At 37.8% G+C, this 14,863-nt stretch overlaps 2 protein-coding genes and 1 pseudogene across 2 annotated transcripts; 1 reads left to right on the top strand and 2 right to left on the bottom strand.

Moving 5' to 3' along the window:
* Positions 1–374: 374 nt before the first annotated feature.
* LOC123949320 (olfactory receptor 51V1-like) lies at positions 375–1,310 on the bottom strand. The gene has a single exon (XM_046016720.1). It carries the CDS (start codon positions 1,308–1,310, stop codon positions 375–377), a length of 936 nt encoding a protein of 311 aa, XP_045872676.1.
* Positions 1,311–1,615: 305 nt separating this feature from the next.
* LOC123948745 (olfactory receptor 51V1-like) lies at positions 1,616–8,816 on the top strand. The gene is made up of 2 exons (XM_046015905.1): positions 1,616–1,638; positions 7,895–8,816. The coding sequence occupies exons 1-2, from the start codon at positions 1,616–1,618 to the stop codon at positions 8,814–8,816; spliced, it is 945 nt and encodes a 314-aa protein (XP_045871861.1).
* On the bottom strand, positions 6,341–6,500 carry LOC123950084 (annotated as a pseudogene).
* Positions 8,817–14,863: the final 6,047 nt, after the last annotated feature.

Here is a 14,863-nt window from a genome sequence, read left to right as displayed (position 1 = left end):
ATAGTAAATGTACAAATATACCAGTTACATGAGAAAATATAATCACACTCTGAATTAAAAGTAAAAAAGCATGAATGGTACTGTAAACTTGGGAATTACCCAGGCAAGTGCTCATTGACACACTACAGAATATAACTCACTGTAGCTAACTAACATCATACTGAATTTTAAAATTAGGGAATGGATCAGTAACATATTCTCTGCATATTTCTCTAGCTTTGGAAAACTAAATTAGAAAATGACTATCTTCTAAAGTATGCTTTTAATCTGATAAATATTACATATAAATGTATTATTTCTGCCACATGTTGTTATTCGTCATTCCTATTGCAAACACTCCCTTCCCTTCCTTAGAACACACTAACCTCCAGTACTCAGTTTGGCTTAGTGAACCATCTCTGGATCCTAATACGTATCTGCTGGGTTTTGACACTGTAGATGATGGGGTTCATCAAGGGTGGGAAAAGGATGTAGATGTTGCCCATGAGGACGTGGACCACAGGAGAGAGGTGCTTTCCAAAACGGTGCACCATAGTCAGACCAATGATTGGGATGTAGAAAACTAGAACTGCACAGATGTGGGAGACACAGGTCTGCAAGGACTTGAATCGCTCCTCCCGGGATGCAATAGTCAATACTGAGTGCAGGATCAAGATGTAGGAGACCAGAATGAGCACTGCATCCAAAAACAGTGTGCAGATCACCAGAGCCAGGGCATAGAAGCTGTTGAAGCGGATGTCAGAGCAGGTGAGCCGAAGCAGGTCCTGGTGCAGGCAGAAAGAGTGGGAGAGGATGTGGGGGCGGCAGTAATCAAAGAACTTTAGGCGGACAATGGGAGCAGTGAGGAAAATCCTCCCTAAAATGGCCGCACCAATGCTGATGATTCTTGTATTGGTGAGAATGGATGTATATCTCAGAGGTTTGGAGATTGCAGTGAAGCGATCAAAGGCCATGGCCAGTAGGACTCCAGACTCCATGCATGACAGACCATGAACAAAGAAGGCTTGAGCAATGCAGGCATCCAGACCAATCTCCTGGTTGAGCCCCCACAGGATGCCCAGCACTGTATGTACTGTGGACAGCCCCATGCATAGGTCAGTGAGGGCCAGCATGGCCAGGAAGTAGAACATGGGCTGATGCAGGCTTGGCTCTGTCCAAATCACGTGTAGCACCAGGCAGTTCCCTGAGAGTACCATAGCATAGATACAGGAGAAAGGGATGGAGAGCCAAGGGTATTCCCGTTCCAGGCCAGGGAAACCCGCAAGGAGAAAGGTCGAGTTATTGACTTTGGAATCAGGTTGAACAGACATGAATCTATAAATACAGAAACTTCTCAGGAAAAAGAAAAAAAACAAAACTGTGTGTGTGTTTGTGTGTATGTGTATACACATATATTTATCTAACAGCTAATTAAGAATCGTAAGGGTTTTCCACCCCTTAATATAAACTTTGAGGTAACAGCCATAGAAAGAATGACTGGATTTGGCACAACAACTCATTATATATAAGACCAATGCTTGTATTTTTACCGAAACTGCATTTGCTCTGAAACAAACTACATTATGCCTACATGTGAAACCTTGTCATTAGGTCATTGGCCCCATCAGAGGAAGCCATGTCCATATCCACAATCTCACTGTCGCTTTCTACTTCAATGTTTCATACTACAAATAACAGAGAAAAAAATGATTTCTGGCATATGAAGGTATAATAAGGAAGTTTAAGTACACCAAGTAGAATAAGAAAACACATTTGAGTTTTTGCATTTAAAACCTGGTGAATTAAAAAACAAAAACAAAATAAATTAATAAATAAAACCTGGTGAATCAAATTGCAAATCATTGCCACCAGCTATAAGATTAACATCTGCCTGTTACATAAGACACTCAGTCACTTGGAGAATTCATTTCTCAGTCATGTTGTCCATTCTGACATGTCGTTTTCGATGCCTTAAATAAGAACAACTGTCACTCACAGTAGAGATGGTCTCACCAATCTTGAAAATGGATCTTGTTCTTCCTCCTTTTTTCCCAGTGGCACGGACATTCTAGGAGAAGCAAAATTTATGCAGGTCTGGGAATCACTAGAGTAAAGCCTGAACCCCGTGAGGGGCTGAGAGTGAGTGATTACAGGGCTGTGTTCCTTTGGGGGAATGAGGGCAAACCCAGAGGCGGTGTCTGCAGGGCAGACTCTCCACTCCACCAAATTCTGAATAGTCTCACAAGTGCAAGTTTGCAATTACAGTTCTCCTGTCCAGGGAGATTTGGAGGAAACATTGGACAGAGAGATCAAGCAACGTCTTATAGCTTGCTTCCTCCCTAATGAGTCCTTACATGTTTTTTGAAGGGCAGCATAAAACAGGCTATTGTTGTTAAAATAAACTTTTATTTTATTTCCCTCCATTTCAGTTACAGCTGTTCCCTCTTTTTTTGATAACATGACTTCAGTATTCAAAGACTTCATGTGCTGGCAAATAAAACATTCTTCAAAGTCAATAGGTTTGTGTAAGGTTGATAATCCTTATAAGCTGCTTGACATTTGAGTCTCTACTTTCATAACAGCAATTACACCAAGCGCTTTTTTTTAGCATTTAAATTGTGCTAGGAATTTTAGCATTATTTAATTCTCAGAATTGAGTACTTCTGTTATCTAATTAAATTTCTAGAATTACTGAACACACATATCTTCTATTTTAATGGCAGTAGATAAAGAATGTGCTTATAAAGCCAGGCTTTCTGGTTTGGAAACCCTTCTCCAACACCTGTGAGTACTGCGACCCTGGGCAAGATACTTAGCCTCATCTAAAATGGGGATGATAACATTACTTCACAGGATTGTCCTGACAAATGAGTTAGATGAAATTGTGAAACGTTTAGAATCGCGAAAGACACGAAGCAAACACTTAATACAAGAACATTGTTGTTTCCATTTTAGAGATGAAGAAACTGAGGTCAGAGTGGCACTCTTTAATAAGTTATCCATGAGCCACCAGGGCCTATTTTGTTCTTGGAATGTGGCAAGTCAAATTGAGATGTAATGTAAGTACAAATTACAGACTAGATCAAAGACTTAGTTGGGAAAGAATGATTTAAAATGTCTCTTCAAAAATTTTTATATTGACTACATGTTGACATAATATTTTAGATATAGTAGGCTAAATAAAAGATGAACATGGGTTTTACCCTCTCCGTTTTACTTAGAATATCTAAAACTACATAAGTGGCTCATCTTGGACTGCTATGGGATGACACGTGGCTAGAGATACGTACTGGAAACTTTCTGAAGATCACATAGTTGTGGCATTAATATTGTTCTAGTTACTTAAATGTGAGTCTTTGGTCCTAACTGCATAATCTTTCTGCCTTAGAAAACAACTTTAAATTATTTATTGTTGAAAATGTTCAAGTCTTCCAACCTGATCATTTTCAGTGTATTAAAAAACTCTAGTTTTGATACTACTCTTGATCTTAGCCAAAAGGCCAAGAAGAAAATGTCATGGTCTGAAGGGGCACGTGCACCTGAATGTTTATAGCAGCAATGTCCACAATTGCCAAACTATTCAAAGAACCTAGAAGTCCATCAACAGATGAATGGATCCAGAAGATGTGGTATATATTCACAAAGAAATACTATGCAGCCATCCAAATAAATGAAATCTTGCCATTTGTAATGGTGTAGATGGTGCTAGAGGGTATTATGCTGAGCAAACTAAGTCATTCAGAGAAAGACAATTATCAATGATCTCCCTGATATGAATAATTTGAGAGGCAAAGTGGGGAGTTTGAGGGGTAGGGAAGGAAAAAATGAAACAATATGGGATCAGGAGGGAGACAAACCATCAGAGACTCTTACTCTCACAAAACAAACTGAGGGTTGCTGGGGTGGGGGGTCGAGAGAGGGTGGTGGAGTTATGGACATTGGGGAGGGTATGTGTTATGGTGAGTGCTGTAAAGTGTGTAAATCTGACCATACACAGAACTGTACCCTTGGGGCAAATAATACATTATATGTTAATTTTAAAAAAAGAAAAAAAATCTCTAGTTTAGGAACACTACACTACAGGAACTCACTATGGAGAGACTTTGAATTCCTTTAATGTTGTGGAATAAATATTTGAACTTACCTCAGGTATAAATACTTAGAAATACTGGATACATTTAAGTAAAAACACTTTTTAATTTCCAGAAGCCAAGATTTAAAAGGTAAATGAAATCCACAGGAATATGTGCCAAAAATCACATCGTTTGCTTACACTAACAATATTAGCAATGCAGAAACTGTGGTTCATATTAACTACACAAGACTCATGTCCCCACACTCATTTCAGAAATATAGGAAAGATGTTGAAGATATTAGAACTGACATGTAGAACCAAAATGCTGACCGGATACAATTCAGAAAAAATAAGGGAAGAAAAGTTATCTTTTTCTCAGGAAAAAATGTTTTTGGTAACAATATATCCAGAAAATCATTCTTGAATTTTTTCATCCTTCTTTCATCCCCATTTCTTCTATTTTCTGGCAATTTTGAAATAACATATAACCTGTGAGAAAAGAGACCCACAGGGGCAAAGCAAAGTACAGTTTAAACACTGAATAGAAAGGGTTTCTTCCCTACATATTTAAAAGTTTTGGAATAAGACTCAAATAGACTATATTTGGTAGTAAAACATGCTATAATTAAAACCTATGCAATTAATCAAAATCCGTTCTAAGAGGGAATTCAATAGCCATAAATGCCAACATTAAGAAACTACTATTCCAGGGCACCTGGGTGGTTAAGCCGCTGCCTTCGGCTCAAGTCATGATCTCGGGGTCCTAGGATCGAGTCCCACATTGGGCTCTCTGCTCAGCAGGGAGCCTGCTTCCCTCTCTCTCTCTCTCTCTCTGCCTGCCTCTCTATCTACTTGTGATCTCTCTCTGTCAAATAAATAACATAAAATCTTAAAAAAAAAAAAAGAAAGAAAAAAGAAACTAGTATTCCTAATAAACAATCTCATTTTTCACCTCAAGGAACTAGAAACAACAAACTAAGCCCAAGGTGACAGGAAGAAAGGAAGGAAGGAAGGAAAGAAGGAAGAATGAGCAAAAATCATACCAGAAAGAAATGAAACAGAGATGAAAAAAATGTAGAAATGATCAATAAAACTAGGCCATTTTTGTAAAAGATAAACAGAATTTACAAACTTTTATCTAGACTATGAAGAACATGAGAGGAGACTCAAGTGAATAAAATCATAGAGAGATGAGACATTACCACTGATACCTTAGAAACACAAAATCATGATAGACTTCGACAAACATTATATACTAACAAGCTGGATAACCTAGAAGAAAAGGATAGATTCCCTAAAACATAAAACTTACAAAGACTGAATCATGAAGAAATAGAAAATTTGAACAGACCAATGATGAGTAAGGAGGTTGAATCAGTAATCCATTGCACACAGAAAAGCCCAGGATCAGATGTGATGGTGAACTCTACTAAATATTTAAAAAAGAATTAATGCCAACCCTTCTCAAACTCTTTCAAAAGCTTGAAGAGGAAGGAACACTTCCAGACTCATTTTACAAGGCCAACATAACCCTAATAATACCAAACCTAGATTAATACACTACAAGAAAAGAAACTATAGACCAATAATCCTGGTGAATATAGATGAAAAAAGTTCTTGATAAAATATTAGCACACTGAACACACAAAGCAGGAACAGTATATTTAAAAAAAGCATACATCAAGATTCAGTGGGATTTATCCCTGGGATGAAAGAGTAAGTTGACATTTGCAAATTAATAACTGTGATACAATACATTAATATAATAAAATACAAAATCATATAATCATCTCAGTAGAGGCAGAAAACGCATTTGACAAAATATATCATCCTTTCATAATAAAAACTCTCAACATATTGAGTACAAACGAAACATACCTCAACATAATAATGGCCATATATGACAAACCCATGGCCAATATTATATTCAAGAGCAAAAAGTATGAGTTTTTCTTCTAAGATCAGGAATAAGACAAGTGTGCCCATTCTCCCTACTTTTATTCTACACAATTGGAAATCGTAGACAGAGCAATCAGACAAGAAAAGGGGGAAAAGGCATCCCAATAAGAAATGATGAAGTAAAATTGTCTTTGTTGGCAGATATTATCTTATATAGAGAATATTCTGACAATGACACAAAAAGAAAAGAAACAAACAGAAAAACCCAGCTATAATAACCAATAAATTCAGTAAAGTTATAGGATATAAATCAACATGCAGAGAACAGTTACATTTCTATACACTAAAAGCAAAACATCTGAAAAAGAAATAAGGACATCAATCCATTTACAATAGCATAAAAACCAAAAAATACTTAAAAATAAATTTAACTGTACGTTAGCTAATGTTATGGCGGTAATCATTTTGAAATATGTAAAATATCAATTAGCAATAATCGCGCCTCGGATAAACCTCATTGGCTACGATACTGCCACTGCGCAAAGCTTGAAATATGTAAAATATCAAGTCAACATGTTGTGCACCTCAAATTTACACAATGCTATGAGGCCACTCTACCTCAATAAAGCTGACAGGAGCGGGAGAGAAACTCTAATTGAGAAAATTAGTGATTGCTGAGAAGCACTTGCTGACAAACACTGGAAAGTCTCCAGAGCAACAGAAGAAACAGAGTATCTACCTTGTGGTTGCTGGTGAGAGTAGGGTTAGGGTTTGTGAAGGAAGGCAATATGATAAGCTCACTGATGATCTTGCAGAAAGCAAATAGAACTGATAAATTAGATATTCTTAGTGTAATTTTAAAGATTAGAGAGAACCCCTGAAACCTTAAAACCTCATGCTTTATGAAAGCAACAGGCATTGAAAAGTGATCCCAGTGAAATTGAAGACAGAGAGATGAGTAGTTCAAAGCATGTGCATTGGAGTCAGCCTGCAAGGATTTCAAATCTTCACTTACAGTGTGACTTTAGCAAGCTGCTTAATCTCTCTTGAACTCAATGTAGTCATCTATAATGAGGGCTCACAATAGCGCCCACTACGTAGGGTTTGTGTGGCATTATCTATTTTACAATTGAAGTATAACTAACATACAGTGTTATATTAGTTTCTGTAATCGTTTTTAATAGTTTTTAAACAGTGTTTGAACTTCAAATGGAGTATGTGTCTGTTAAATAAAAGAAGTGCATTCCCCATGGCTAATTCCAGATTGCAGGCAGATGATGGCTATTTTGATCATTCCCTTTGAAATGTGAACAGAATATCTCTAGGGACATGCAGTCCATTTATATCCATATCCTTCCTGATGTTATATACTACGGCCCTCCAGCTCTCTCTTGGTGTAATCACTTACAAAGATATGATCTACTTTCTTCTGAGCAGAGAAACAAATGTATCTGGGAGTTTTTGCAACTGAGTTGAGACTTGAGCAGTAATTGGCACATAGAAGAGAAAGATGGAATCACAGGTTGTATGAAGAGACAGACTGAACAGCATCCAAAAGATGAAGAGTAACTACTTTTTACAAATATGCTGAAAGATTAATAGACATCTGGAAAGTCAAAATTTATCATAATTGCTAGTTGCTTGAGAAAAGACAAAATCTATTTAGGATCACTTTTTCCTTCGTCTACACTCAATGTTTTTCTAGGCAGAAATAAAACAAGATTCCTAAATGTGGAGAGGTACTGGGATAACAGATGTGAACAACAGTAAATGTGACTTTTTAATTTAAAGAATTCTGTATTACATACATACACCACTTTTGCTCAGATTGATCCTATATGAGAAAACAAGTTATATGAAAGTTACCTAGCAAATGGAAACCAGCGTTGACTCATAGAGAAAACACCTCACATCATCCATGCTTGCTTTTCTGCCTTATAGCACCAATTCCTCAACATTTCTCCTAACAGGCTTCCCTGGCCTGGAACGGGAATACCCTTGGCTCTCCATCCCTTTCTCCTGTATCTATGCTATGGTACTCTCAGGGAACTGCCTGGTGCTGCATGTGATTCGGACAGAGCCGAGCCTGCATCAGCCCATGTTCTACTTCCTGGCCATGCTGGCCTTCACTGACCTGTGCATGGGGCTGTCCACAGTGCGGACAGTGCTGGGGATCTTGTGGGGACTCAGTCAGGAAGTCAGCCTGGATGCCTGCATTGCCCAAACTTACTTCATCCATGGTCTGTCTCTCACAGAGTCTGGAGTCCTTCTTGCCATGGCCTTTGATCGCTTTACAGCAATCTGTAATCCTCTGAGGTATACGTCCATACTAACCAGTGCCAGAATCATTAAGATTGGGCTGGGAATTTTGGTTAGGAGTTTTGCATTCATCCTTGCTCCCATAATCCGCCTCAAGTTTTTCCACTATTGCCGTTCCCACATCCTCTCCCACTCTTTCTGCCTGCACCAGGACCTGCTTCGGCTCACCTGCTCTGACATCCGCTTCAACAGCTTCTATGCCCTGGCTCTGGTGATCTGCACACTGTTTTTGGATGCAGTGCTCATTCTGGTCTCCTACATCTTGATCCTGCACTCAGTATTGACTATTGCATCCCGGGAGGAGCGATTCAAGTCCTTGCAGACCTGTGTCTCCCACATCTGTGCAGTTCTAGTTTTCTACATCCCAATCATTGGTCTGACTATGGTGCACCGTTTTGGAAAGCACCTCTCTCCTGTGGTCCACGTCCTCATGGGCAACATCTACATCATCTTCCCACCCCTGATGAACCCCATCATCTACAGTGTGAAGACCCAACAGATCCGTGGCAGGATTCAGAAGTGGTTCTCCATGAAGAGGGAGTGAAGCAATTTAGATTACAGAGATGCAAGTGGTTTACATGTAGAAAATTTCAGGTGGGGAGAGGGGAGGAATATATTTATTTAATAAAGTTAAAAATAAGGCAATTGAAAACTAAGACTTATAGGATATGCCATTACGTGAAGGATTTGTAAGTATCAAAAATGGTAATCAAGGGGCACCTGGGTGGCTCAGTGGGTAAAAGCCTCTGCCTTCAGCTCAGGTCATGATCCTAGAGTCCTGGGATCAAGCCCCACATCAGGCTGTCTGCTCATTGGGGAGCCTGCTTCCCTTCTTCTCTCTCTCTCTGCCTGCTTGTGATCTCTATCTGTCAAATAAATAAATAAAATCTTTTTAAAAAAATGGTAATCAATGGTAATCAAACTCAAGTTTGAAGCTCTGATAGTAGTGTCATTCATCACATTTCATTATCATTTCTGACTATAAAAAGTAATATTCACAATTGTGCAGAGAAGTTTAACTTGAAAAGAATATCTACAAAGAAGCCATCCAAACACACAGTGTACATTCATCTCTGGAGGTACAATTTTATCACCACTTGTTATGGTTACCTTGATCAATGTAGACATCACAGTTGGTTTCTAACGTTAAGTGATGTTTTCGGACTGGTTCGTAGTTTGATGCAGAGTCATTCCAAGGCATCATCACCCTTGTCTTCACATTAATTTGTCAACAGACAACTCTGTTTCCTGCTTCTCAGAAGAACTTCTATCGCTTTTTTTATGTATCTCTAAATAACTACCAACCTGACAATCTTAATTTGAGTCTTACAGAAATTCATATCCTTTGCCGTATGGAATAAATGTTTCACTGATCTGCTTTATAGGAATTTCTTTTATCTTTTCTGGATTTGATAAATATCAGCAAGGCAAAAACTTTTCTTTTTTTGTAGGGGCCTTTCATACTGATGGCAAAACCATGTTTACTTAATAATTAATGTGAGGTCAGATAGCTAGCCATTTGGAAAAGTAATAAAACTTAGTCTGTACTGGAAACTATGTAGAATTGTCATTCATAAGGATCTTTAAAAGAGAGGATATTCTTATCTTTTTTAATCTGTAGCAACAACTTATCTTCATCATTCTCATCCTGTTCACCAAATTAGGAAAAATACTCCTACATATGGGCTAGATATAGCTGATCTTTACTACTTTGTGGAACTATGTCCATAAGCTTCTGAGAGCAATCTTGGTATTTCATCTCATTTCATCGCCTTATAAGATTCCTTTGGAGTCCTTATATTTTGGGAAATCAAGATTTGAGCAAATCTTGAATGGTGCAGTAGATTGAAAATAAAAATAACTTCCAATCTTCAAAGGTAATATGGCATTGGGTTTACAATATCATATTTGCCCTTTTTCCTACTGCCCATTAAAATACATCTAAATGTTTATCAAATGTAGATTTCTCAACAACTCAAAAATAGTTAAATGATTAAAAACTTGCAAATAATTTCCATAATGTAAATGAGGTTACCTTGTAAAGGAATCTAGTTTAAAACATAATGGATTATTCATACCTCTTTGTGAACTGAAAAGAATCACCAATCTGAATCTATTTAAGAAGTAATTTTTTTCCATTCAATATATAATCAAAGAGATGGGGTTTAAAACAGCAATGATTATGTAAAAAAGACATATTTTTCATAGGGTTTTGTTCTAATTTTCCTTAAAGTATGGAAAAAGTCAAGAATTTTCACTATATGTTGATAATTTAATGTTATTTCTTTATTAGTCAATGAGATGAATTTAAAAATTAATTAAAATGTTCATATGAGATGGAAGAAAGTAATGCTCATAGTGACTTCAAACTGACTCTAAATGTAATATTCAGTAATTTGTTTTCTAACAATTTGTTAAGATTATAAGCATTAGGGGTGTCTCAGGCAGTTGGGTGTCCACCTCTGTTTCCACTCAGGTCACGATCTCTGGGCTTTGGGGTCAGGCTCCCTGCTCAAGATTCTCTCTTCTGCTCTCTGCCCCTCACCCACCCCAGGGCACAAGTAGGTGTCCCTTCTCACTGTTCTCACTCCCTCTCTCTAAAAAAAAAAAAAAAAAGGAAAATTAAAAAAATCATTAAAACTCAGGTAGTGGTTGTAAGGGCATATACCTGAAATAGAAATATATTCCTACTACATAACTATATCTGTTCTCCTAAAACATTTCCATAGTTTCACTGACTAAACAAATATCAATATTTTTAACTTCACAAAATTTTTATAGTGTCTTAGAGAAGATTAAAAGAGAAATAAAAGAATTTATTCTGTATTTTAAGAATTTATTGCATCAGGCTCCCTGCTTGGTGGGGAGTCTGCTTCTCTCTTCCACTCCCCCTGCTTGTGTTCCCTCTCTTGCTGTGTCTCTCTGTATCAGATAAATAAATAAAATTTTAAAAAAGAAATTAAAATAGTCAATACGTATTAAAATATGTTCAATCTCATTTAAAATTAAATAATCACAAAATTTAGAATAAGAGGTCAAATACAATTTTGTATTTGGTATACAACTGGAAAAATAAAACATGATTACCAGAATCCAGTGCTGCTGAGGTTGTTAAGATACAGAGACTTGCATATGCTTTAATATGAATGTAAGTTAGCAAAAGATTTTGGGGAATAAATATCAAACATATGAACAGTGAAATCTCTTATTTAGGTTAGATAGGGAGTTGTTAAAATGTATACTATCCTGTAATTTGTATACCTTTGGAGGTCATTAGCTATTTATTAATGTTATAACAATCATCAAAAGGTACTCTTTATCTTAAAAGTTCCATATTAAATATTTCCCAAAACTTTAACTAAATGTTTGAACTAAATAAACTCTAAAGCTCACTTTTTTTTTTCTTGGAGTTCTTCAATATTACCATGATGACAAAACGAAAGAACAGAAAAAAAAAATCAGAATAAGACTTTAGGACATTACAGAAACATTCTTTTTATATATTTTTTTATTTCTTATTTTTTATAAACATATAATGCATTTTCATCCCCAGGGGTACAGGTCTGTGAATCACCAGGTTTACACACTTCACAGCACTCACCATAGCACATACCCTCCCCAATGTCCATAACCCCCCTCCTCCTCTCCCAACCCCACCTCCCCCGAGAAACCCCCAGTTTGTTTTGTGCAATGAAGAGTCACTTATGGTTTGTCTCCCTCCCAATCCCATCTTGTTTCATTTATTCTTCTCTTATCCCCCTAACCCCCCATGGTGCATCTCCACATTCTCATATCAGGGAGATCATATGACAGTTGTCTTTCTCTGATTGACTTATTTCACTAAGCATGATACCCTCTGGTTCCATCCATGTCATCACAAATGGCAAGATTTCATTTCTTTTGATGGTTGCATAGTATTCCATTGTGTATATATACCACTTCTTCTTTATCCATTCATCTGTTGATGGACAGCTAGGTTCTTTCCATAGTCTTTCCAACAAAAGACATTGCTGCTAGAAACATTCGGGTGCACGTGCCCCTTCGGATCACTACGTTTGTATCTTTAGGGTAAATACCCAGTAGTGAAATTGCTGGTTCATAGGGTCGTTCTATTTTCAACATTTTGAGAAACCTCCATGCTGTTTTCCAGAGTGGTTTCACCAGCTTGCATTCCCACCAACAGTGTAGGAGGGTTCCCCTTTCTCCACATCCTTGCCAGCATCTCTCATTTCATGACTTGTTAATTTTAGCCATTCTGACTGGTGTGAGGTGATATCTCATTGTGGTTTTGATTTGTAGTTCCCTGATGCCGAGTGACGTGGAGCACTTTTTCATGTGTCTGTTGGCCATCTGGATGTCTTCTTTGCAGAAATGTCTGTTCATGTCCTCTGCCCATTTCTTGATTGGATTGTTTGTTCTTTGGGTGTTGAGTTTGCTAAGCTCCTTATAGATTTTGGACACTAGCCCTTTATCTGATATGTCGTTTGCAAATATCTTCTCCCATTCTGTCAGTTGTCTTTTGGTTTTGTTAACTATTTCCTTTGCTGTGCAAAAGCTTTTGATCTTGATGAAATCCCAATAGTTCATTTTTGCCCTTACTTCCCTTGCCTTTGCCGATGTTCCTAAGAAGATGTTGCTGCGGCTGAGGTCGAAGAGGGAGAAATGGGATAAAAAGAGGTTCAGAAAAAAAAAAAAAATAAAAAATTTTGAAAAATAAAACAAATAAGGAAAAAATATAAAAAAGAAAGAAAAAATATATATTTTAGATAAACTGGTCAAAAAAACGATAAAAAAGAAAAGGGTAAAAGTTTTAAAAAATTTAGTAGAAGAAAAAAAAGAAAAAAAATTGAAAAACAAAATTGAATTAACCGCAAGACTGAAGAATCATGGGGAGAAAGCCATGAGTTCCGTGCTTTGCTTTCTCCTCCTCTGGAATTCTGCTGCTGTCCTATGTATCGAACCTGCTTTCCTTGATAGATGAACTTCGTCCTGGCTGGATATTTTGTTGATCTTCTTGGGGAGGGGCCTGTTGTAGTGACTCTCAAGTGTCTTTGCCCGAGGCGGAATTGCACCGCCCTTACTGGGGCCGGACTAAGTAATCCGCTTGGGTTCCCTTTTGGGAGCTTTTGTTCCCTGAATGCTTTCCATAGAGTTCTGGAGGACAGGAATGAAAATGGTGGCCTCCCAGTCTCCGGCCTGTAGGAGCCCAGAGCCCGGGTCCCCACTCCTCAGTGCGCCCCCAGAGAACAGCGCCCAATCACTCCCATATCCCCAGCCCCTAGCCGCGCTCCAAACTCACCGAGCCTGCGACCGGTTCAAGGTAACCCCGAGCTGAGAGTTCAGTTCTCGGCTCTGTCTCTGTAGCCGGCTTCTCTGTTCTAACACCTGCGAGCTCTGCGACACTCAGACACCCCCGATCCTTCTGTGACCCTGCGGGACCTGGGGCCATGCTAACCCCGCATGGGCTTCACCCCTTTTTAGCCTCTGGAGCAATGTCCCTCAGTGGAACAGACTTTTAAAAGTCCTGATTTTGTGCTCTGCTGCTCTGCCGCTTGCCGGGAGCCAGGCACTCCCCCTGTGGTCTATCTTCCCGTCGCTTTGGATTCACTTCTTCGCCAGTCCTACCTTTCCGAAAGTGGTTGATTTTCTGTTTCTAGAATTGCTGTTCTTCTTCTCTTTGATCTCCCGTTGGATTTGTAGGTGTTTGCAATGTTTAGATAAGCTATCGAGCTGATCTCCTGCTACCTGATGTAGTCTCAGCCTGCTACTTCTCCGCCATCTTGACTCCCCATCCAGAAACATTTTTAAACATCACTAAATCCTGGCTGAATAAATTTAAGATTAAACATTCTCCATAGGATATCTCAAGAAAGTGAGCTTCATTTTAAGTTTAGGAAATAATTTGTGGAGAGATGACCAAACTTTTCTCTCTGAGCTCTAAAGTATCTAACACCGTAACTGTGGCAAATGAACACAGGTGAAAGAATAGCTTTAAAAATAGAGACAAGATTTTCTGTCATGTTAAACACCATGGAATATTTAGATTCACAGGCCTTTTGAGACAAAATTTAATCCCTGTTTCATTAGCTAAAGTTATGTCTCCATGTGAACTCTTTGGAGCAAGCTGGTTGTGGTCTAAATTACTGTGAAGAAAAATTCTAGCTCCTTGAGGCTGGCAACATAACCTGGTAGAATTACATGGTAACTTATGTGAAACCAAACTCAGATTTGATATTATTATCAAGACCAACTTCTTTCAGTTAGAGTGATAATTGTCATAGAACATCTTAATTTTCTAAAACCACATATCATTTATTCAAAATGATGTTAGTACTATGGGCATAATATTAGACTATCACTTTTATTTAATAATAAATATTCTTTATCTATCTATCTACCATCTATTATATTCCCAGAACAGATTTATTAATAATTAAGTAGAAGTAGAAAAGGAATATTTGGAGGATGATAAAAGCAGACAAAAGAAGACAAAAAAAAAATCCATTATATCAGTGGTTCCCAACCTGTGGGGTTTTGATTCCTGGAGTGCCATGAACTCACTGTAAACAATGTATAAGTTCAAGCATTTAC

This window comes from Meles meles, chromosome 8 (assembly GCF_922984935.1).
Source record: "Meles meles chromosome 8, mMelMel3.1 paternal haplotype, whole genome shotgun sequence".
Taxonomy (NCBI): Eukaryota; Metazoa; Chordata; class Mammalia; order Carnivora; family Mustelidae; genus Meles; species Meles meles.
This window is presented reverse-complemented; position numbering and strand designations above follow the sequence as displayed.